The 24,857-nt window shown below is 46.4% G+C and overlaps 1 protein-coding gene across 1 annotated transcript in view; it reads left to right on the forward strand.

The window, feature by feature from the left end:
• Positions 1 to 21,907: 21,907 nt before the first annotated feature.
• Positions 21,908 to 24,857, forward strand: part of Foxo1 (forkhead box O1) — an 80,682-nt gene continuing 77,732 nt past the window's right edge. The window contains exon 1 of the mRNA XM_075950369.1: positions 21,908 to 22,668. Within this exon, the coding sequence (XP_075806484.1) occupies positions 22,054 to 22,668 (615 nt within the window). The 5' untranslated portion in view covers positions 21,908 to 22,053. The remainder of the gene's footprint in view (positions 22,669 to 24,857) is intronic.

Below are 24,857 nucleotides of genomic sequence, written 5' to 3' on the forward strand. Positions count from 1 at the left end.
CAGTAAGGCACTTTCTTAATTAGTGATTGATGGAGTAGGACCCAGCCCATGATAGGAGGAGCCATCACTGGGCTGGGCTGGTGGTCCTGTGTCCTATAAGAAATCAGGCTGAGCAAGTCAGAGGTAGCAAGACAGTAAACAGCACCATCCATGGCTTCTGCATCAGCTCCTTTCCACCCTGTTTGAATTCCTGTCCTGACATTCCCTAGGGACGGACTACAGTGTGGAAGGAAGAGCCCAATCAACCCTTTCCTCCCCAACTTGCTTTTTTGTCGTGGTATTTCATCACAGCAACAGACACCCTAACTCAGATGAAAGGGTATGATGGTATCTTTATTATAATTTGAATATTAATATTTAATGATAATATGTCTTATATAAATGGGCACATACATCAAATATGCATTAGAGAACTCTGGGAGTGATACAGAACAACTTCCAGGAAATTTGTCTGGGGATGGCACACGCAAAGAAGAGAGACGCACATCTTATCTGAATACAGTATTATGTTCATTAAACATCAGGTAAAATAGACATTTTTTTCCTGTCCACGGAACCATACAATTATTGTGTGCACCCATTAGTTTACTAATCCACCGTAAAAAGCGTATCTCATTTGAGCATTACAATTGACCTTAAAAGCATTGATCTACAGCCTACATGATTATATTTTGCAATTACAGAGCCATTTTGAGTGCATGCTGCCTTTGTCTTATTTTGTATTTGGTTGCTTTGAATTACATCTGATCTTGTTGTATTGTACACATACAGAATTAGTTCATAGTTAATGTAAGTATAGTTTTATATTAGCTAATGAGATAATACAAATTTTGAAATTTTGATGAAAATAACATGTAAAATGTACAAAAAACATAGTCTGATGTTTTGTACTCTCCAAAACACCTTCCACTACAACCAGGGTTGAATTTACCCAAATATAGACAGTATTTCTAGACTACGTAATATCCATTTTTGAAAAAAATTTAAGAAGAGTGTCAGCAATTGGAAAGACAGCCTAGCAAGAGCAGGAGTTTGTTAGTGTGGCCTCTGATCAGGTGTCCATAGCAGCGCTGTCTTTGCAAGGCTCCCTTTGTGTCCTTCTTCCTCATACTATAAATGGGGGGCTTCAGAGTGGGAGGTGCAACTGTGTAGAACACAGCCAGCCGAAGGTTCGAGAAGAAGAAAACAATTGAAATTCTCTTTACACAGTCGACACTATCTGATCTCAGACTGTCACAACTACAAGACGCAGAGTGCACGTGGGAAATGTTTTGGATCTACCATCTTGGCTGAAATCCACATGGTGGTGGAGAAAATGCGCACACAGGAGAGGCGATTGCAGCCAAGACGATTATTACCACGCTTGTAGTGAAAACCACGGCTCTAATCTCCTTGATTATCACCTGGGGGCCCAAGAGCCTCAAGAGCTATGGAATATCACAGAAAAAAAAAAAAAACGACGAGCTGAATTGGACCATAGAGTGACGAAGAGAATGTTGCAGCTACACTCGGGAACCCAGACGTTACCCCCACTGAATGATGACACAGCCATCGTCCCGACACATGTACCTTGATTCATGGTGACCTCATAGTACAAGGGCTAGTAGGTGACCACATAGCAGTCATAGGACATCATTGTAAGAGGGGCTGTCTCAGTAGAAGCCATGCTCATGAAAAAGAAGGCTTGCAGAGCACACCCACGGGAAGAAACGGAGATAGCAAGAGTAGAAGAGTTGGCAAGGGATTTGGGAACGGTGACAGAGATGCAGCAAAAGTTCAAACCGTCAAAGCAGTTGCTTAGAGAGAAGTACATTGGGGTTTGTAGATGAACATCCAGGAGAGCAATTAGGATGCTCCCTGTGGAAACTGCCACATCAACCGGTAGAAACAGACTAGCATGTGCAGTCTGGAACTTCCAGGAGCCTGAGAAGCCCATAAGCAGAAATCCAGCCATTTCTGCACCGTTCCTGTCACTGGTCGTTACTTCGTTTATTTCTGAGGAAGGCGGGGAGTGGATTATAGGGCCAAAGGTGGCGCCCAATCAATACAATTAAATAAGATTGTGAATATGGGAATCTGGAATTCTAATCAAATTTCAAGGATGCAACATAAGGCAAAAAGTTATTTGAGGAGCATGGGAGAACTCTACACAAAAGGAAAATAATAGGAGGCAATAAATACTCATAAAGTCATCAACAAAACATAGCATTTACCAAAGAATGCAGAAACTCATAGTTTGAGAAAATTTTAGAATGATTCCTAACTATTGAATATGCACAGATATTTATTTTACAGCGTATTGCTTGTTTATAAGTGAAACTATAGTATGGCAAATGCTTTCTCACAGTTCCGAGGTTCTGCAGCAACACACGCAAGGAGGTGTTAGTGTATGTAAAACATTCTTTGTTTCATAACTGCTCAGTGGCATCGTAGGCACCTTTCATAGAAATGTTGAGACACTTACCTTAAGCATCTTAATAAGAGCCAGGAATTTAATTGCTTAGTAGGAGCACTTATGGAGTTTAAAGCTGAAGCAGAGAGTGTAGCAGGATTCCAGGTGGATTCTGATGTACCGAACAGCAACCTCAGAGGGCATGAGAAGTCACGATGATGCACGTGCCAGAAAGACAAACTGATCGTGCTTTGACTTGTTAGTACAGACTTGTAGAGGACAGGTGTGAGCTACATCCAAAGAAATACAGAGCCAAGTTAGTTTCCGAGCTGCATTTTAGAAGGAAACCACCTAGTAAAAATGCAATGGGGATAAAAGGGTCTATAGTCTGATTAGGGTAAGATGAGGGGAAGCTGGAAAACATGGGTTCAAGTCAGGGGACTCTGGGGTTTATGATGCGCTACAGTTATGTCCTCAGGACACCTAACATGTTAAGGAACCCGTAACTGTTAGCCTCGGTCATGCATTTTAATGTTTTGTTCTAGTTATGTTTAGTCCTGCAAATGACATCTGAGTTTAGTTCCCAAACTAGAAGCGTGGCAAGCTGAACTCTGGAATATATTTCATCTCATCAATTTATAAAGCAATAATTTGTATACAATAGACAGTACCCATTTAAATTACAAAGTTATAGAAATTTGGAAAATAGTTTATTATGTGCTCGGTCCACTTCTACTCCAGGCCATCTTGGGTGTGTCTGCCTTGCTAGACAGAGCCAATAATAAAACAAGGAACGAGCCAAGGAGAAGCAAACAGGTACCTTCACACTGGAAATCACACTGGTCAGAGCTTCCTCGTGCTGACTGTCTGTGTACCTGAGATAGGTGCAGGCAAAAGGGAAGAGAAATGTTTGCTGTAACAAAGAATAGCCTCAGTGCTGGGTCCCTGTTTTAAATATGTCTCACCAAGGCATAGTTTTCTTACAGAGTTTCAACGAATATGAATGTTGTCATGACATTAATCTGTGAAACCCTTAATGTGAGGCCTAGCATGCAGACTTGTAGAAAGGCATTAGAACTCTTTAATTTATTATGAATCTTTTCGCAGTTCAATCGATACAAATATTTTAATATGTTCACAGAACATCCCTTTTATTAATATACACAGACCCAAAACTTTCCCCACTGAACAACTAGCCCACAAATGAGGCTGTGTAGTCCCTATTAATCCATACAGATATCGATAGCTATTGCTACCTGCCAGGTTCCATACCTGAAACTTCATAAGGGCAATCTATTAAAAATAAATATTTATGGTTTTCCTTCACAAACTTACTGCACACAGACTGATTTCTGTTGACCCAGGTCATTACACAGTTCTGAATGTTCAAATTTCAAAGTTCTGGGCTGGAGAGATGGCTCAGAGATTAAGAACACTGACTGCTTTTCCAGAGGTCCTGAGTTCAATTCCCAGCAACCACATGGTGGCTCACAGCCATCTATAATGAGACCTGGCGCCCCCTTCTGGCTTGCAGGCACACGTGGAAGGAATGCTGTACACATAATATAATAAATAAATATTTAAAAAAAAATTTCAAAGTCCTCTCTTTTGTCTGAGAAACCTGTTTCTTTGTTTATATACTTGGCATATTAAATAACTTACAGAAAGATTCTGTCTGTTGTCTGTTTATCTATCTATCTATCTATCTATCTATCTATCTATCTATCTATCTATCATCTATCTATCTGTCTGTCTGTCATTTATCTGTCTGTCTGTCTGTCTGTCTACCTTATACCGGGGTATTTATTAGGATGATTTGCAGGCTATGGTCCAGCTAATCTAACAATGACTGCTTAGATACAGAAGGTCTGAGAATTCTGTAATCGTTCAGTTGGATGTCTCAGCTGGTCTTCAATATATTCCAGGACCCTGAAGAAGTAGGCTCTAATGCCAGCGAAAGAAGGGACTTACTAGCTAGACAGAAGCAAGCAGACAAAGAGCAAAAGCTTCCTTCTTCCGTATCCTTTTATAGGCTTCCAGCAGAAGGTGTGGACAAGACTAGAGGTGTGTCTTCCAACCTCAAAGACAGGGATTAGAAATCTGTAGCAAAAGTCCCTCACAAGAGTGCCCCTCCATTTTTGGAGTTTAGTGAGTTCCAGATGAAGTCAGGTTGACGACCGAGAACAGCAGACACAGAATCCCCAGCCCTAAGGGGGAGACTGCAAATGACCTCACCCTCCTCCAGCCCAGAAACGTAATACCCCGAGCACCACATCTAGGTGCTTTTATTTTTTTACCTTTTAATGATTTCATTTATAGTCTTTGTAAAACAATGACGGCTAAGAGCTGAGGTCCAGTGAGAGAGGCTTTTCACAATTCAGACGTCTCGAGAGGTAAGATCCTAGTGATTACAATGTGTTCTTTGGGAGAAAGAAGCAATTCATCCCGGTGGATAGAAAAGAAGAGATGCAAGATGGGAGAATAGAAATGAACTGAATAGTATAATATTCCTCACACCCAGACATTAAACTAGAAAAGTACTTGTGATGATAGTGAAAGGAATAGTTGAAAATTATACTCAGAAAGCTGTATTTCCACAGATAACATCTTCACGCTAACGCTGTTCCCTTCATTCTCCACCATTGCTCTGCTCTTTCCACAACCCTTCCTGTTGCAAGTCAAATACATGTAAAGTATGGGTTTTTTTCTTTATGAAAATCTAATCTGTTACTTTATTTTTAGACCTATCTATGGCTTTCTTTGATATTGAAGGCAACGTTTGACATGGCCCACACATGTGGTTCTAATTTAACTGTCTGTCTCAATGGCTGTCACTCCTGACCCAAATGAGAAGCCATTATTGACTTGTGAAGTGCTTTTTAAACATTTCCTCATGGTCGGGCATGATGGTGTGAGCCTGGGAGGTAGAGGCAGGAGGATCTCTCTGAGTTTGAGCCTAGCCTGATCTACATAGCAAGCTCCAGGCTAGCCAGGGCTACAAAGAAAGACCCTGCTTTAAATAAATAAGTAGATGGTAGATAGATAGATAGATAGATAGATAGATAGATAGATAGATAGATAGATTAGACAGACAGACATAGACAGAGATTAGTAATAAAACAAAATAAATATTTTCTCATGTATAATTAGCTTCATTTTTATTAGTGCATACAAATTAGTTTGGACTAGGAATGCTAATTTTGCATTGATAGAAGTTCTAAGTATGCTCCTACTTTGTAGTTTGGTGTTTATTTACTAAAATATTTCAAAACTATAAATGTTACATTTTGCTTTAGCATTTTATGAATTACTTTGCTTTCTGTGGTTGCTTTAGTTTCTGCCTCTTTTCTTTTTCTTTATAAAATTCTTCTATACAACCAGGTGGTGGTGGCATATGCACTTGGGAAGCAGAGACAGGTGAATCTCTGAGTTTGAGGCCAGCCTGCTCTGCAGAGTGAGTCCCGGGACAGTCAGGGCTACACAGAGAAACCCTGCCTTGACAAAAATGTTTTTTTTTCTTCCATAGAAAAATAATAGCTTTGGATGTTCCATCCCGTGTCTACTCATAGGGACATCAGCTTGGTCAAATTCCATGTACAGAAACACCTTCACTTGAGGAAACAAACAGAGAAATTCAAGTTCTGTGAAGAAACTCACTAAAAAAGTAAGGAAAGCCGGGAAGTGGTGGCGCAAGCCTTTAATCCCAGTTCCAAAGAAACCAAAACCCAAAATCAAACAAACAAACAACAAAGGAAAAACAAACACTAGAAGAAAATGCCATGTACTTGACACAGAGCTTTGGCATCCACACGTGCACACATGGGCCATACTGCCTCACAAACAGATACACAAACACTGTACACACACATAAACGTAAAGAAAAATACTGTGGCCAGGCGGTGGTGGCACACTCCTTTAATCCCAGCACTCGGGAGGCAGAGGCAGGCGGATCTCTGTGAGTTCAAGGCCAGCAAGTATCCAGGTCAGACTCCAAAGCTACAGAAAAACTCTGTCCTAGAAAACCAAAAAGAAAAAAAGAAAAGTACTGTGGAATTTGATGCAGGTGTTCTGAGAGCTTGGCCGGCACGAATGAGGTCCCGGGTGCAATCCCTACCCAGTACGAAACGGTGACAGCCTTTAGCTCCGGTGGTAAAGCACTTGCCTACTTAGCATGCAGAAGACTGGTCACCAACTCCAGGACCGCAAAACTAAAAAGAGTAATACGGACAACCTGTTTACAGGTCAAAGGTACGCGAAGCCTCAAATAAGCTATAGTGGCCACTAGATGGCAGTCAAGCCCTTAAGATCCGCCTAGTTTGAAATTAGTTTGCCTTACTGCAAAAGTCGTGGTGGATGAGGTAGGGGGTTTCCCTTCGGGGAACTGAGTGTGGGGAGCAGTCTGGCCGTGTGGAGGCCCTGCAGTGACTTTGCTGTCATGGGTTGGAGCTGTTCTGTACCCTTTCTACCTTTCAGCGAGGTCTCCTCCCAGCTTGTAGGCGCAGTTCCCTCTCCGTGGGCAGGCTGGTTTCCCGGGGCGCAGAACGTGCAGCGATAGGGAGGGCTGCGGTAGGGCTAGATCTTCGGGTAGAAGATCGGCTAGATCTTCAAGGCCAGCCCTAGGTGGGCTGAGACCCTTTGAATCATCTCTCAGCAGAGAGCTCTTCTATCATTTAAAGGAACTTCAGGCTTAAGATAAAAGGACCAGTAACCAGGTGTGCTAATCCTACAGGCAACCCCTACCGCACGAGCCCATTATCCTTGTAGTTACTCATTGAGAGAACTTCCTGGGGGTGGGGGAATCGGGGTAGAGCTTGAATGTGAATTTAAGTCTCTTGGCTACAGGGCTGGGACATTCCCTACCTTGCTGGACTGCCAAGTGTCTGGCCGGTGTTTGAATGGTCTACAGGGGTGTAAGGTCTGATAATTTAAGAGTCTGGGACAGTAGCAGTAAGCAGGGATGCCGTGGTTTGAATTAGAATTCTAAGCTGTTACATGGCCTTCTGAGAGGAATTCAGTCTATGCCTTAATGACAAAACAAAAAACATTCAAATTTCTTAGTGTAACCTGTCTAGTAAGCAAACCCCTGAGAAACTTCTGTGTCTGCTCTACTGGGGTTACAGGTATGTGCTGCCATGTCCGGTTCTTACATGGGCACTGGGGATTTGAACTTGGGTCATCATGCTAGCACAGCAAGCAATTTTACCCACTGAGCCACCTCCCAAGCCCATAGTTATTTTTATTTTATTTTAAAAAAAACTATCTTGGGGCTGGAGAGATGGCTCAGAGGTTAAGAGCACTGCCTGCTCTTCCAAAGGTCTTGAGTTCAATTCCCAGCAACCACATGGTGTCTCACAACCATCTGCAATGAGGTCTGGTGCCCTCTTCTGGCCTTCAGGCATACACACAGACAGAATATTGAATAAATAAATAAATATTTAAAAAACAAAAACAAAAAAACCTATCTTGCCTTGCACCGTGGCTCGCACACTTAATACCAATAATCAAGACACTTGGACAATGAGTTTGAGGGTAGCCTGAGCCACAAAGTGAGACCCGTCTCAAAATCAAACAAAACTCCTTAGGTTTATTTTACGTATTTTTATTTATTTTCTGAAGCTGGGGGTTGAACGTGGCCTTGTATATACTAGACAAGGGCTCTGCTGCTTTGTCACATCCTCACACCCTCTTGCTTTTGTCTCTCCGGAAAAGCAGCCCTTGCTCTTATGACGCCTACAGAGCTTTATTGGAGATGAATGTGTTTCAGTAGGGAAGTGTTCTGGTACATCATAAGTGCCGGGTAAACACATCTTCCTAGGACAAGGACAAAGCCTTTGAATCCCTGACAAATGACCTCTCTTTGCTTAGATGCCTTTTGGTTTTTGAACGGAATATGAGAAATCTAGACAAATCTTCCAAAAAGCAGTTGAGCATTTGGTGTCTTATTTTAATTTGTTGTCTATTTTAATTACAAATAAGGTGGCATTTATGGGCTCTTTTGGTAGAATGCTCCCACGTATACACATCTAAACCCAATTGACAGGTCGTTTGACAATACAATTGCTGAGAATAGCCAGGCTAAGAACAACCGTACGATCCGCTAATACAGGTGCTGTCATTTGTTTACACGAAGGGAACCCCTTCTAGTTTTAAAAATGAACAGTAAAATTAGGCTGTGGACTTCTCCCGTGAGAAATGCTTACTAGTTTAAAAGGGACTTAAAGAAAGAACAAACAAGAAGAAATGCTGGACCTGGAAGCCAGCGGATTCCGCTTTCCTTTAGTAATGTAGTGAAGATTTTTTGTAATTGTTCTGTTTGTTCCCTTTCTTACTCTTTTTTTTTCCTTAGAAATCTGATTTTGGGTATTTTATTGTTTTGTATTTTGTTCATGAAATAGATATGCCTGCAACTTCTGCTTCTTCAAGGCAACTATATATATATATATGTGTGTGTGTGTGTATATATACATATATATATATCCCTAACCTTACCATATATATATATAGTCAGTCATATATAACTATCATATGACATATATATGTTATATATATACATATACATATTATATGTGTGTATATGTAAGGTAATATTATCCAGTCCCAAGGTTATTTTGTGCCTGCCTGGTCACTTCTCAACCTTCCACCCCTCCAATAGCCACATTCACCTTGGCGACACTTCTGGGACTGTCCAAGACCTTGACCATAGTCCAAACATAATATGTAGCGTCTGGAAGATGCCGCTGGCCCTTGTGAAGAAAATAAATGTTACTAGGCTCTCTAAAGCCATCACTAACGCCCCCCTCCACCAGCACTGATGTAATTACGGTAATGCTGTACCAGGAGGTCGGGCATCAGGAGACTTTCCAGGGGCCCGTTCTTGGTCTGGCCATGAATACGGGACTCGACACTTTTCCTCCCAACATAATAGTTTTATGGTTATTTGAGAGTTTCACATAATGCCCCAGATCACATTCATTTTCCCAGTCTTCCCAGACCCATCCCCACCCTTGCAACCTCTCCCCAAAACGGAAGAAAAGAAAAAGTATACCAAGACTTTTCATTGGTTTAATAAGTATGAGTTCTGGTTAAAGGGGTCAAGCCCTACGGGGTTTCCCTAGTAAGGGTTATAGGCCTTGTTGTCCGCTAAGTCTTCTTCTGGAAAAGAGGGGTGTTAAAAGGCTCCTTCTGGTTTGGGAAGACAATTTCTGACAGGAAACTCTCCCCCAGTCCCGCACACGAAGTTAGGGCGCCAGTAGTGGGGGACCCTTTATCCTGTATCTCCGGGAAAGATACAGTTTTACTTGAAGAAATGGCCAGCCAACTATGCAAATGATTAACTGTGTAACCGGCAAGTGTGGCCCAGGGAGCTGTTGATTTGACTTCTTAATTTTGCGGCAGGTGTTTCTGTTTCCTCTGTCCATGCAAAGGGAAGCTGACTCCGGTTCACTGGTTGAAGTTCTGCTGGTTTTCCGGATTCTGCCAGTAGGTGGCACCCTCTGCACGACGGTGCTTGTTTTTTATTTTTTTTTAACCCCGATTTCCACGCCTCTCAGTCCCCCCCCCCCCCGACACACACACACACACACACACACACACACACACACACACACACACACACACACACACACACACACACACACACACACACACACTGTGTTCTGCTTCATGTAGTGAGGTTTCCCTGGGACCTGGGCAGGTTACAATCGCCACACACACACACACACACACACACACACACACACACACACACACACACACACACACACACACACACTGTGTTCTGCTTCATGTAGTGAGGTTTCCCTGGGACCTGGGCAGGTTACAATCGCCCCCCAGCAGAGTCGAGTCACAGACGCCACTGTGGGGGCGCGGGGCGGGGGAAGCAATGATGTTTTACTTCAGATCTGTACAACTGAAGTTCCAAACCACCACCCCCTCCCTTTCACACACCCCACTCCTCCCCGATAATCCCCAAGCTCTAACTACTGACGCTTTGGAATCTGTGCCCTCTGTGAGGAGGCTGTCAGCAATTCCTTCAAACTCTGTTTACTTAAAGTGGAAAGCGCAGAGGCAAGGAGAATCGTTTTTTGGTTTTGTTATTGTTGTTTTTTCCTCAGCCACTGGTACAGACGCTGAAAAGCTACTGTCTTTTAAGCGGCTTTCCCACCCAAGCACCTTGAACGACACCTCAGTACGCACTCACTCACGCAGGCAGGTTCCTAGGCCCAGGGCACTTTTTACCACCTTATTGCTAGAATTTGGGGTACAGCTCAGAAACCCACGAATTTGTCTGCAATTACTGAGGTTCTTCAGGACTCACAAGAGTCTCCTGGAACATTCCTCAAGCGATTACAAAAAGAAAAAGGAAAAAAAGAAAGAGCTTTTAAAGGTCACACACCTTTTTAGATCCACTGGTTCCTGAAAAGGTTAGGACATTCAGTTTGACTTTTGTCACCCAATTAGCTTCGGACATGGGGGGGGGGGACCTCCATCATTTAGAGGGTTTTACAGGGATGGTTGCCTCTCAGTGTATGAAAAATTTACAATAACCGAGCCTCTAAAAAGCAGCAGCTGCCTGTTTGCTGATGGGGCCACACAGGCAGGCAGAGAACATGCTGGCTGCTCTCTGGTCAGTTTCCCCTCAACTCCATACTGCGTGTCCCGCTCATAACCAAAGGAGAGATCCTCAAAAACAAGCAAAAAAAGGAGGGAAGGCAGTTACCAATAAAAAGATGCCCGTGCAGAGGGAGTCATGGGCGCAATTAGGGACCAGAACCTCCAGAACCTCATACCTCAAAGAACAGTTAGCCTTGGCCACAAGCAGGCCACTGGCTCCTTCATGGTGGTCCCTTCCTCGTTCTGAGCAGAGATCTCAGTGGAAAGGTGGGCATCACCATTCCTTTACTTCTTAACAACAACAACAACAATGCATTTGCACCTGCCTTTGGATTTATTTCGACTGTCTCTCTGTCTGAAACATATCTTCTAGCCCTCCCAGACTTCACAATGGAAACAAATGCAGACCCAGGGACTCTGCTCCAGGATTTGCAACAGTTTCATAAGGTATGGGCAGAGACAAACGCTCCAGGCTTGGCAACTGACCACCCACCAGCCGTGATTAAGTCTCTCAGCTACAGCCTTGCCGATTAGGGTCTGACAGTATCCCCTGAACCAAAAGACTAGACCGAAAATTGCTCCCCATATCAAGAGGCTGTTAGAAGCTAACATCCTTACCCCCATACAAATCGACTTGGAATCTGAGCTTCCATATTCCAAATCCACACACTTTGATCAGTCTCTTCCCAGAAGACCCATACATCTACCCAGTCCTGGATCTTAAAGAGGCTTCCTTCTCCATTCCTCCAGCACCAGTGAGCCAGTTCCTGTTTGCCTCTGAATAGACTGATCCAATGTCCAACGAGACTATCCTGGAAACGGCAGCCCCAAGCATTCAGAACTTCTCCTAGACTCTTTGGGGAGACACTACAAAAATATTTAGCAGGATTTGGGATGTCACAGCTTGCCCCCACTCTGCTCCAGTATGTAGATGACCTTCTGCTGGCAGCAGCTGGCCCTGCCACCTGCTGGTAAGACATAGAGGACTCGCTCCAACAACTAGCCACTTTGGAACATTTCCATGTCTCCATGAAGAAGGCTGGGCTCTACCAGACAGAGGTCTCCTGTCTGGGATCCCTGCTCTCTCAAGGTAGGAAACCCAGTGCTGCCCGAAAGGAAGCCATCCTCAAACCAAGAAGCAGGTATGAGAATTTCTGGGGGTACCAGGATTTCTCAGGCTCTGGATTCCTGGCTGTATGGAAATAGACCATCCCCTTTATTCTGCCACTGTGGGAGACCAGTCTTTAAAATGGGCTGAAACATAGGAAGGAGCCTTTAGAAACTAAAGCAGACTCCAACCGGAGCCCTCGCCCTCCTGGGTGTCACTAAACCGGTCCACCTTTCACCCAGGAGGCTTTGACGTCGATCCTGGGATCTTGGTGGAGGCCTCTAGTGTATCTGTCCGAGTGGCCTCCCGTCAGCAATCCTGTATGCAGACCATAGCGGCAACCGCTATACTAGGAAGGCCACGCTCACCCTGGCCCAGGCCAGGACCCAGTTAAGGGCTTCCGTTGCCGTGGAAACCCCCCTACGAGGGGCAAATGACTGGTGGACATGAAGTGCCCACATCACTCAGTAATGGAGACTGTTGTCTGATTGGCCCTCGAGGCTGTGACGTAGGTGCCTGATTCCAACCTGAGGTCCCCCTCCATGACTGTGAGGAATTGCTGGATGTTTCTCAGGCCAGTGGCCCATATCGCAGGCTACTCCCTTTCCTGACGCAGAGGCCAATCTGTTTATTGATGGAAACAGACAGATCATCAATGGAGCCGAGAGATCCAGAGCCACAGTGACTGCCCAATATGCACAAAAGGCAGACCTGGTTGCTCTCACTCAAGGCCTACAGGGAAAGGACAAACATGTAAACATTTATACAAACGGAAGGTATGCTTTTGTTATCCTTCATGTCCATGCCGTGATTTATAAGAGCAGTCTATTGACTGCAAAAACAAAAATCTCACCACCACCGCCACCACCCACCACCGCTGCCACCGCCACTGCCACAACAATTGAACCTCTCTTCCTTTTGTCAATAGTTAAAATGGTCAGTGAGGCCTTCAATGTAACCTGGAAACTCCACTGAGCCCACCAGCCTGGGTGTTTAAATACATGAACTGCACTATTAAGTCTACCCTCTCTAAAGTATTGTTTTTTTAAACCAGTAAAAATTGGCTCAACCTTTTACCTCTGGCCCTTCTTAGAAAAAGATGTACTCGGGGCTGGAGAGATGGCTCAGAGGTTAAGAGCATTGCCTGCTCTTCCAAAGGTCATGAGTTCAATTCCCAGCAACCACATGGTGGCTCACAACCATCTGCAATGAGGCTTGGTGCCCTCTTCTGGCCAGCAGGCATACACACAGACAGAATATTGTATACATAATAAATAAATATTTAAAAAAAAAAGAAAAAAAGAAAAAGATGTACCCTTTATAAGACAGGATTTACTGCTGTGAACTTATGTTTGGAGGACCACCCTGCGTTGTCCTGTTTAAGAGAAGCTATCACTGAGAAGATTATACTCATCAGTTCTTTTAAAGTGTCTCCGATGTCTCCAACTTGTCCAGATTCCAGTCGATTCTAGGGTTTGGAAGCCCATCCAGATCCTTCTTCGGTGCCCTGGCCTTCATCCCAACCCAGAACCAGATGTTCATCACAGGAAAATGAACTGACACTGCCTGGAAAGGGCATCACACCGTTGTCATGACAACAGCAACTGTGGCCAAGGGGGGCAGTGGTCCTCCTGGATGCTTCACTCTGTGCCAGCCTAGTCCAGACCAGAACCAGAAACGGGCTGTCTCACTCGGGTCCACGCAGGCTGTGACTCTCAGAAACAGGACTCCTGTTTGGTTGTATCTATTATCTCCTTTCTTTCTCTTGACCCTAGTCTCACCATTACTCTTTTTATTTTATTTTATATTTTATTTTTTCCTTTGGTTCTCTGAGATAGGGTTTCTCTGTAGCTTTGGAGTCTGTCCTGGAACTAGCTCTTGTAGACCAGGCTGGCCTCCCAAGTGCTGGGATTACAGGTGTGTGCCACCACTGCCTGGCTCACCGTTACTCTTAACTCAGAGCTTATTTCACTCCCACAGGAACTTGGTTTGCCTGTAACTCACTGTATGACCTCAACACACACACACACTCACACACACCCTGTCTCGAAAACCTTAAATAAATCAACAATAAATACATACCTACCTCTGACATTTATGCTCACTGGGTAATAGAGAGGACACATTCTCTCTCTCTCTCTCTCTCTCTCTCTCTCTCTCTCTCTCTCTCTCTCTCTCTCTCTCTCTCTCTCTCTCTCTCTCTCTCTCTCTCTCTCTCTCGTGCGCGCGCACGCTCACATTTGAAACAGAGAGGAACTGCAAGGACTGTGTGTTTTCCTGGCTTTAACCTTTGTCCCTTGTCTCCTGGCGGTGAACTGGATTTGACTCCTGGGGTACGTCAGCAGAGCTATATTAAATGGAACAAGACCCATCATGTGGATTGTAGGATAAGCTTCTGGAACTCAGGAAAGAGGATGTCTTTTCTATAAAAAATGCAACACTGATCACTCTCGGGTGCCTATAGAACTCAATTTGATTCAGGATAAAGAGAGCCAGGGAAGGACTTCAGATAGGTCAACCACCCCTGAAGAGCTGGCTGCTGAAGCTGTCTAAGCAGCCAAGTGCCAATGGCTGGATCGGCCCTACTTTATTTCTGCATACAAATGCAAAATCATCACTATTGTTAATTTTGTGCGTCTTAAGCTCCTTTTCTTAGAATAAACTGAGCTAGGTTTTTTAAAATCTATTTTTATTTTATGTGTATTTGTGTTCATATGGATGTGTGGACCAAATGCATGCAACACTCCCAAAGACCACTAGATGGCAGCCAATCACCTGGAACTGGAGTTGCAGGTACTTATAAGTTGCCAGTTTTTGATTGTCCCTGTGATTTCCCCTTCCTTTCCCTCCGCTCCCCCTGCGGGGTGGGGGTGGGGTGGAGTGGAGGTAGGGTAGGGTGGGATGGGATGGAGGTAGGGTGAGGTGGGATGGGGGTGGATGTTTAATGAAAGCTAGAAACATAAATGTCCAACCCATCCCATTCCCAAAGTAAGTTATCCTTTAAAAATAACTATGATATTTACACTCACTGAGTAGTACAGGGAGAATACTCTCCCATACATAGGTAATTGTGGGTGCTGGGACCCATGGGAGAACAGCAAGCGCTCTTAACCACCGAGCCATCCCTCTAGCTTCTTTAACTGGTTTGTAAGCAGAGCACACTGCTAATAGTGACCAAAGGAGAAAGGAGATCTCTCTCAAATGTTATCCGTCTTCCCGCCCCTCACCGAACTCCTCCCCTTCGTACTCCATGCTGGCCTGCAGCTGAGGGAAACCGGGCTGGCCCTGAACTTGCTGCGGTCCTTCTGTCTTAGCCTCCCAGATGCTGGGATTAAAGGCTTGAGACACATTTCTCTCTCAATTTTTCCAAATGTAAGTTTTCTAGGAAAATCACTTTGAACCATGAGATTAACATTGGATGAATTTCTAGTCCCGACGCTGTATAGCTGCAGAAAGTATGGCGTGAAACAGATGAGCTCTGAACTCGGATAACAGTTGGTTCCAAGTTTGACTAGAGTTGGATCAGCTTCTAAGATAAACCCGTTTGTACCTGCGTTTTCATTTCAGTAAAGATAAAGCATATTATCCCTCCCCTTACTGGGGGATTTGCATGATTTACTCAAAAGGTAGCTGTAAGCCAGGCGCAGCGGTGCACACCTGTGGGCCCAGTACTACGGAGGTAGAGACAGGGAGATCTCTATGAGTAGGAGAACAGCCAAGGCTGCATAGTGAGAACCTGTCTCAAAAAAAAAAAAGCCCACAAAAGTTGCCTGGTCTGTAGGTACTGTTCAAAGTACAGTTTTTTATTATTGAGACAAATTAAATATATGTTTTTTAGAAGTAAGTAGTTATTTTCCCTCTTGTGTTGTTAGAATTCAAATAAGGGTCTCAATGTACGTTAACTCGGTGCAATACCATCATCCTACAATACAAGCTTCATGTGTGCATGCATAGATTAATTAGCTCAGCGTGATACCGTATGTACATGAGGGTGGATGATTTAAGACATAGCGTTAGACATGAACATATGCACACGAATACATATAGACTATTTGTTTCAGTTTGGGGAGAAATGGTGTAGACTTGACTCTAGGACCTCGTCCCACCGAGTGGCATCTTCAGCCATATCATACAGTAGGTCTTCCTGTTTCAGATGATGCGCAAATCAGAGAAACAGAAGGAAGACATGCAGTGGAGCTTAGCGTTAGACTGCAGAGATTTTCCGAGCTGGAATCTTCTAGAGCTGAAACGCGCAACATAACTCAAATATCCTGTTTTCAGTTTGTTGTTGAAACATGAGATTATTTAAAGTACATATGGCATCTTTTGAGACAAATTAGCTTCTTTCCAGGCTCTCCCAGTCATCTGCTAATTAGAAATTCCATTTTTAAATGTTAAGCCTCAGCATGGCAAGAACCCCGTATTCCCTGCATTCTCAGGAGATGGAGGCAAGGGACCAGGAGTTCAAGGTCACCTTCAGCTACACTTAAGACCAGCCTCGACTATAGGAGACCCTGCCTCAAAACCGAAAATAAATAAGCAAAAGTTAGATTTTACAATAGAGAGTGTTTCCGTGTGTTTTTAAAAGCTGTAAATTGCAAAACAGAAAAATGATATCCTGAAAGAGATACATTGACTCTTTATTTTCTGCCACAGGGACTTTACATAAGAGTGGCCCCTCTGAGTCAGCTAAATCCAATATTTAAGAATCCTTTTCTCCCTGTCTCTTTAAAAAAAATTAATGTATATATGGGTGCTTTGCCTACATATATGTCTCTGAGGCACGTTCATGCCTAGTAACTGCAGAGACCAATAGAGGGCGTCGGATCCCGGGAAACAAGATTTACACATAGCTGTGACCCACCACGTGGTCCTCTGTTAGAGCACTCGGTTCCCTTAGCCTCTGAGTCATCCCTCCAGCCCCTGAAATTTCATAATCTCTTGTCTCCCATTCCTACACCCTCATTGACAAGGTAATCTACACATTATAGAAAAACACACGCACCCTTAACTGACTACACAGCCATTACCTCTTGTTATTATTTTTTAATCAACGAATGACAAGCGATGTGGTTAGTCCCCAGAAAACGCTAGCAGCAGGACCAGCATCAGCCTGACTAGTGAGAAAAAGTGCCACCAACCCTGGGGAGCTGGACTTGATCTCCTGGGGTCTACAACCTAGAATGAGAGAATGGAATCAGGAAAGATCTCCTCTGATCTCCACACATTTCCTGTTATGTGAACTTATGAGTACGCTCACACACACGTTTAAAGAAAATACTAGTAGTTTCTTCTTCAATTATTTATTACTGTCCTGGACTCCGCTAATCATTTGTTTGCAATCACATCTGACCCCCTTGCTGGGCTAGAATGCTCTAGAAACATAGGATGATAGATTAGAAAAGTAAAGGAAATGGACCGATATTATAAAACAGCAACTGATTTCTTACTTTGTAGCTTGAACATTCATGCACACTAGTTTTCCAAGTAAAATGCCTTGTTAAAACTCCCTCTCTGCCAAAAATGTACTACCATCTGTGTTCTACATGGCGGCGTTTTCTTATTTAATACACATGTCCCGCTTTTGGGAAAAGCATGGGAAAAGCTTTAATATGACAAGAAACAGAAATAAAATAGTGAAAACACATTGTGTTTCAAAATGAATGCAAGGTTCAGATTTCTGACACTGGGAGAATTTGAAGTTTCATGTGCTCTCTATTAATTTTGTGGCCACACTGTGAGTCCTCAATGTCATAAAAAATTTAATTCTAACGTGCATGAAGTTTGGACTCAGAATTTGTTTATTAAAAAAAAATAGTATAAGGGCCTACTATTTAAAATGGGTTAAATCTCATCGGATGGTTTCACAACCCTGAGGCACCAAGAGTGATATCACCAGCAGTGGGACAGAAAGCCAATTTTTGGCCTGAACAAGAGGAATTCCGAGTTTTTCACCCAGCTTTAGAAATTGCACAAAACCTGAGCAAATCATTTACCTTCTCAGCGGTCCTCTTCCCTAATTTGAAACACGAGGGCTCTGAGTTAAAGTGTATAGCCCATCTTTAGGTGACAGGGGCGCTTTCCGAGCTGGTAAATGTATCACCAGCATTGTGGGAGATCATTTCAGATACTTTTAGTCCACCACAGTGCTAGGGACTAAAGCTGGTGTCTCCCACACGAGTGGCTGAGTACACAGACCACCACTGAGCTACACTTGCAACCTCATAACTCTATTTTATCCACTTATTATTTCCACTCTTTTTCCCCCCCAGTACTCCAGGGATTGAACCTAGGGCCTCAGATGGCGGTCTCTACCACTGGGCTGTATCCCCAGCCCTTCATATTTTGAGACAGGGTCTTATGAAGTCTTTTTCTAATTAGACTTTAACGTGTTCTGTAGCCCAGGAGACCTAAAACTTGAGAATTTCTGGGACGTGGGTCCTTTAGCTCCAGCTAAAACATTTGTTTATTTGTTTGTTAGTTTTTTAGACAAGGCCTCACTGCATAGCCTTAGCTGGCATGGGACACACTACATAGAACAGACTGGCCTGGAACCCAGAGAGATCTGACTGCCTCTGCCTCCCTGTGGGCGGGGCTTCCAGGCCTGTGCTACCTCTCCGGGCAAGCTGACATGTTTCATGAAAACAACTTTTATTGTAGAATCTTTTTTCCCCTACTCTGCTTTTTAAATCCTTCCTCCCTCCCCTCTCTTTTGGGAGGGGGACAGGGTCTCATGTAGCCCAGACTAGTATGGAACTCACCTTGAACTGCTGACCTTCCTGCTTCTCCATCCGAAGTGCTGGGTTACTGGTGTGTGCTGCCTTCGTGGAGTTCATGTTGGAACCTAGGGCACCGTGTATACTCAGCAGGGACTCACCCATCTGGCTAAGTCACAAGTCCAGCTTTCTTAATCCAGCCTTCTTTGGAGCCAAGACTCATCATCTTGGTGGAATTCATTTGAGTAAGATTACGTGGAGCCATGACTAGCTGAAAGAACACACAGGCTGCAGTGTTTGTGCATACACTGGTATATTACGGGATGCTCTGCTTCTCTAGGTGTGCTGATATGGGTGGGAAAGCAAGCGACTGAAGCTCTAGCCCTGGCCCTTGCTACCCTCCAAGTGTGCTGTCTTCACACTTATTCATTAAAGGAGATCAGAGATAATCTCCGCGTTTACTGTCAAATGTAACGTTTTGCAGGGCTATCAGAAAAAGAAAGTTCAACGAGAGATAACTTTTCTCAAGGGACGCTCGCCTGTTTCTTCCAAAATTCCCAGTGATTCCTGCGTTCGCACACTTCTCCATCCTTGTGAGGCTGGGAAGTGACGGTTCCACAAGGCTTTTCTTGAGAAGAGTTTGTACCAGGCAAAGTCAGGAAACAAGTGAGACACTCAGCAATGTCCTGTGCTTCAGTAAACTGACATTTTGACACAACTGTAGAATAATTGTCTGTATCAACCTTTTAAAACACCTTAAACATATTTTGTCCTTTGTATTAGGACATTGACAGTACAGATCCTCGAATTATTTTCCTTTTTGGTATTGAACTCAGGGCTTCTTCACACACACTAAGCCTGTGCTCTCCCACTAGCCCATACTATTGAGAGAAACAATGGGGGATAGTGGGCTTAGAGAATTTGAAGATTTGGGGAAAGATTTAAGAAAAGTCCTTTAATCAAATGCTCTTATCTCAGAGAAACACGTCCCGCGAAACCCGGAATAGAAATGAGGTTAGGGCCAAATTCACAGCTGGGCTCCGTTGCCAAGAATGATCCACTAATACTCCTCCTATTGCAGGGCGCGGCTGTGTGAATGTGGGCCCATCTCGGCAAACTGGGACTGGAGTGGGAAGGAGTAGCAAAGAGCTGTGCTTTGTGGTCCGTTTATGCTCACTGATTTACTCAAGTCTCCTAGCGGCTGCCAAAGAAGACCCCACCTGCCAGAATTTCTAGCCAAGGTGAAGAGAAGAGATGACAGCCAACCCCCATCCCTCCCCAGCACTTCTGGTTCAGGATCGCCACCCACATCTCTTTTCAAATCACTAGGAAACCATTGCAATGAAAGGATTATGAAGAAATAGTGGCCTGGACTAGAGAGATGCTTGAGACAAGGAGGAATAAACCTCTACGTAGTTTTAACCTTTGCAAGAACCTGCCTTTCTTTAGATGCCCCCTTTTAAACAGAAGAATTCCACGTAGGAAAGAAGAGTGGAAGGCAACAGCAACAGGAAATTAGGAGCTGTCTTTCTTGGACACATTCAAAACCCTAATACTCATCTCCAAGTCTAAGGCATCCTATCCATTAAAAGAAAATGCCATCCATCTTTCTCTTAAAAGAGAAAGCAAATCAGAAAAGCAAGCTAGGAAACGTTTTCTCCTGCTCTGTAAGACGAAAAGGATCATTGTCTTTGTACCTCTGACCCTGCTGCCTTTCTTAGATATCCAGATGTAGGAGCTCGCACTGGGAAAAGTGATGTGCAGGTGGGAGCAGGCCGATGGCGCAGAAGCAGGAAGCTTAAAGGACCCGGGGCGGGGGGGTGGGGTGGGTGGAGGCCGTGCCCCAGGGGAGAGGAGGGGCTGTGCCCCAACACTTGGGTCTGATCTCCTTTTTCGATTTCACTCAACACCCCATCGCTTCCATTCTAAATAAAAAGAACTAAGCAACCCAGGGGTAATAAAGTGCCAAGGTTGTCTCTAAACGCTCTCTTGACCCTTTGGCAACCACTCCGGTTCTCAGGGGGACAGTGAGATTCCCGCGGCAGGAAAGCGGTTCCCACAGAAGACTTCAGATCCGAGGCGCTACTGGATCTGTGTGTCTGTGCAAACGTAGTGTCTTCTCCCCCGAGCCGCACCTCTTCTGGGTTCAGGATGACTGGCAGCTGGGGGCTGGACCGAACCGCAGCGTCTCAGCTCGCAGGTGTGCAAGGGTAACGTGGGAAGTGGGGGGACAGGGAGCCGCAGAGACATTGGTCTCCGCTGTAGGATCTTCTGGGGCGGCCCGGACAGATGCCAGCTTAAGAAAACATTCCTCCAAAACAAACCCCACCGACTTCCCCGGAGCTCCGCGAAGACGCGTGGGCGGAGCGGGCTTAGTGGAATCCACGAGGCGCCCCGCCGCCCACGTCGCGTCCGGGAGCGCGCAGCGGCCCCGCGCCACCCCTCGAGTCGGGGTTTGGGCTCCGAGGAGTACTCGTTTGCACTCTGTAGTAAACAAAAGTATGGTCGCCGCCTCCTCGCTGGTTTGCCTCCGAACAATCCGAACTCTGAGAGGCGAGAGACTCAGAAACACTTGAAAATTACAGAAAAATAATAACGGAGATTGAAAAAAAAAGTGTGTGTGAGAAAGAAAAACACCCCACTACCCCCCACCAACCTACTGCCGCCTCCCGAGGGAGAGCAGCGCCCGCCCAGGCCCACGCTCATTGGCTAGCTGGGCGGAGATGTGGCGCGTCCATTGGCCGCGCTGGCTGTCAGTCAGGGGCGGGTCGGCGCGCGCGCCGCCGCGGGCGGGGAGGCTCTGCAGATCCCGTAAGTCGGGAGGCTGCGGAGTCGCTGCAGTCCCTGCCACCGCCACATTCAACAGGCAGCAGCGCCGCTGTCGCGCGGCCGCGGGGAGAAGGAGCGAGCGGCCCGCGGCGTCCGCCCGTCTGCTCTTGCGTCCGCGGCCCTGTCAGCAGGAGCGTGGCGCCCGAGCTGCCGGGCCCCGCGGCCTGGTCCGTGTCCCGTCCAAGCCACGAACTCGGAGGATCCTGAACCCGCGGTGGCCCAGAAGCGAAGTTAAGTTCTGGGCGCGTCCGTCCGCCGCGGCGCGCCTCGCTCCGGCGTGCGTCCGCTGACCGAGGCCCCCAATCTCGGAGCGACTCTCCGGTCGCCCCGCTCCGCGCCCCCGGTGGCCGCGGCTCCCGGTCCTTTCTGCTGGTGGGGGAGGGGCGGGGGTCACCATGGCCGAAGCGCCCCAGGTGGTGGAGACCGACCCGGACTTCGAGCCGCTGCCTCGGCAGCGCTCCTGCACCTGGCCGCTGCCCAGGCCGGAGTTTAACCAGTCCAACTCGACCACCTCCAGCCCGGCGCCGTCGGGCGGCGCGGCCACCAACCCCGATGCCACGGCGACCCTGGCCTCGGCGTCCGCTGTCAGCACCGACTTCATGAGCAACCTGAGCCTGCTGGAGGAGAGTGAGGACTTCGCGCGGGCGCCCGGCTGCGTGGCTGTGGCGGCCGCGGCTGCTGCCAGCAGGGGCCTGTGCGGGGACTTCCAGGGCCCCGAGGCGGGCTGCGTGCACCCGGCGCCGCCGCAGCAACCCCCGTCGACCGGGCCGCTGGCGCAGCCCCCACCCGTGCCCCCCGCCGCCGCCGGGCCACTCGCGGGACAGCCGCGCAAGAGCAGTTCGTCGCGTCGCAACGCGTGGGGCAACCTGTCGTACGCCGACCTCATCACCAAGGCCATCGAGAGTTCGGCCGAGAAGAGGCTCACCCTGTCACAGATCTACGAGTGGATGGTGAAGAGCGTGCCCTACTTCAAGGATAAGGGCGACAGCAACAGCTCGGCTGGCTGGAAGGTGAGCGGCCTCTCGGGGTGGCCCTGGGGGACGTGGTGGGGCGGGGGGGAGGATCGGCGGTGTGGGTTTGCGGGTCCCGGAAATGACAGGGCGTGCGCGGGGAGAGCGGGTGTGAAATGGCAGGTGTGCGGGGGGCTCCTCTGAGATCTGGAGCTTTGGACCGGGTGCACGCGAGGGAGTTCGAAGTGGGACCCGGAAAGGGCTTGTTTGGGCACTAAGTGTAACGCCAGAGCAGGCGTGAAAGTTAGCTAGCTGTCGGAGCGGAGGGGGTTCACTTCGAAGGGCTCCCCACTTGCCACCCCCGACCTGCGAAGCTTCGGGCGGCTGCTCCCCGCCCACACGCGCACCCACTCTGCCAGCTTTTGGCGGTCAAGGTTCCCCCCGACCCGCCAACTGAGGTCTGAGCTGGAGTCCTGGCGACATCCCGCTTGCCGCACACACGCACCCTTCGGGGCTCCGGCTGCCGGTGGACTGGCTAAAAGACGCGCGGCTGGCAGAGCTAGGTGCAGGCCCGCAGTAGCCGAAGGTTCCCGAGGCCGGAGCAGATTTGGTTTTTATCCAGAGTGGCCTGAGCAGGTGGTCGAGCGTGCCCACTCACTGGGTAGGGTGTCGGACCCGTGCAAGTGGGCGGCCACTGCTTTTAGGTTCTGGGCAACCTAAAGTTCTACTGTGACCCTTGGCCGGGGCGGGAGGCGGCGGGGAGGGTGGAACCGCGTGCACAGGAAGCTAGGGCCTTTAAAGGGCCAGTGCCTCCAGCCTGGGAGGCCACTCTAGCACTCGGGGAAGTGCTTCCACACTTGGTCTTGCTTGGGGAGGGGCGCTTTTAATTGGAAGCGCCGAAGCTGCTACTCGTGACTAGATTCTGCAGGGGTGTTTGTGAGTGCTTTCTCTAACCGGAAAGCATGGAGCGACCCACGAGGGGCAAGTGGGAGCTTTGAGTAAGTATTTGGTCAAAGTCTTAAGTGGGGTGCTCGCTTAGGGAATTGCCAAAGACGGTCTGCCTCGAAGGAAGGTTGCATTTTGTAGATTTAGGTGCTCGTGGTCCTTGTTTACCTTTCTGAAGGTGGCTGGGAGGGGAATCAGGAGTTGGAACTGCAAAGTCCCTACCTGGTGGTGGTGGGTGATGTAAGGGCCTGGGGCCTTTCGGAGGAGGAATTGAGATGTTGCACCGGGGTCACTCTCGCGGTGGTCACCCCTGGCTGACAGGGTCTCAGCGGCGGCACAGTGGAACTCAGATCTTAAGCTTCTCTAGTTGAACGCAGCAGCGTTTAGCTTTTCAACTTCCTGGTCTTGACTGTACAGCCTAGCAGAGATTGTTACAGCAAGGTGGTTTCACGCACATCCCTGTGGTTAAAGGATCTAAAAGGTCAAGTTACTCACACCTTAGGAAAGTTCTTAGAGAAAGAGCCAGGGTGGTTTTATTTTTGCCACACTGTGTTTTAAAGGTATATACTATGTCTGACATGCAATATTCTTACCAAGTGTTCCAAAAAGTAGAACACCAATTTCTCATATTGTAATTCACAAAAATAGAGGTTCTCTATAAAATCCAATTTGACTTAAGTTTTTGACTGCTTTAATCATCTGTGGAACTTCAGCTGTTAAATGAAGCATTTGTCATTAAAACAAAGCAACAACAACAACAAAGCCTAAAACCCTTTGGACTCTTGAAGTACAGTGTATAATTATGTTTTTGGAAAGAGATACAACCTTCTTCAGTTTGTTTGAGTGCCTTTAAAGATAAAGTCAGTGTTTGCGGATATTTTTAGTTTGCCTTTCAAATGGCTGTGTGAAGATACTCTTCAACTAGAACTATACCTTAATTTTAAACATTAGTTTTTAGAAAAATAGAGTTCTGGCTCATATTTTTAAAGCTATTTTATTTTCATCCTTTTGATTTCTTAATAATTCAAGTGTAATTATGTGTTTTTAATTTTTTTTTCTCATTGGAGCCAAGAAAGTTCTTAAGCATGAAGGGTTCTTCAGAAGTGGAGGTCTAGCCACTGTTGCTTGAGCAACTGGCAAGTTTTGGGGTGGAGGAGCAAGTCACCACATTTTCAAAGGAGTAGATGCTTGACTGTAAGAAGTCTGTCGGTGTGCCCTAAACTGTGGCCAGTGTGTTTTCAGTCTTAGTAAAGGGGTATTTTAAGAGGAAACCTGAACCGTTGTAACCCAGAACTAGTCTTCTG

The sequence above is a fragment of the Microtus pennsylvanicus genome, chromosome 16, assembly GCF_037038515.1.
Source record: "Microtus pennsylvanicus isolate mMicPen1 chromosome 16, mMicPen1.hap1, whole genome shotgun sequence".
NCBI classification, from domain to species: Eukaryota; Metazoa; Chordata; class Mammalia; order Rodentia; family Cricetidae; genus Microtus; species Microtus pennsylvanicus.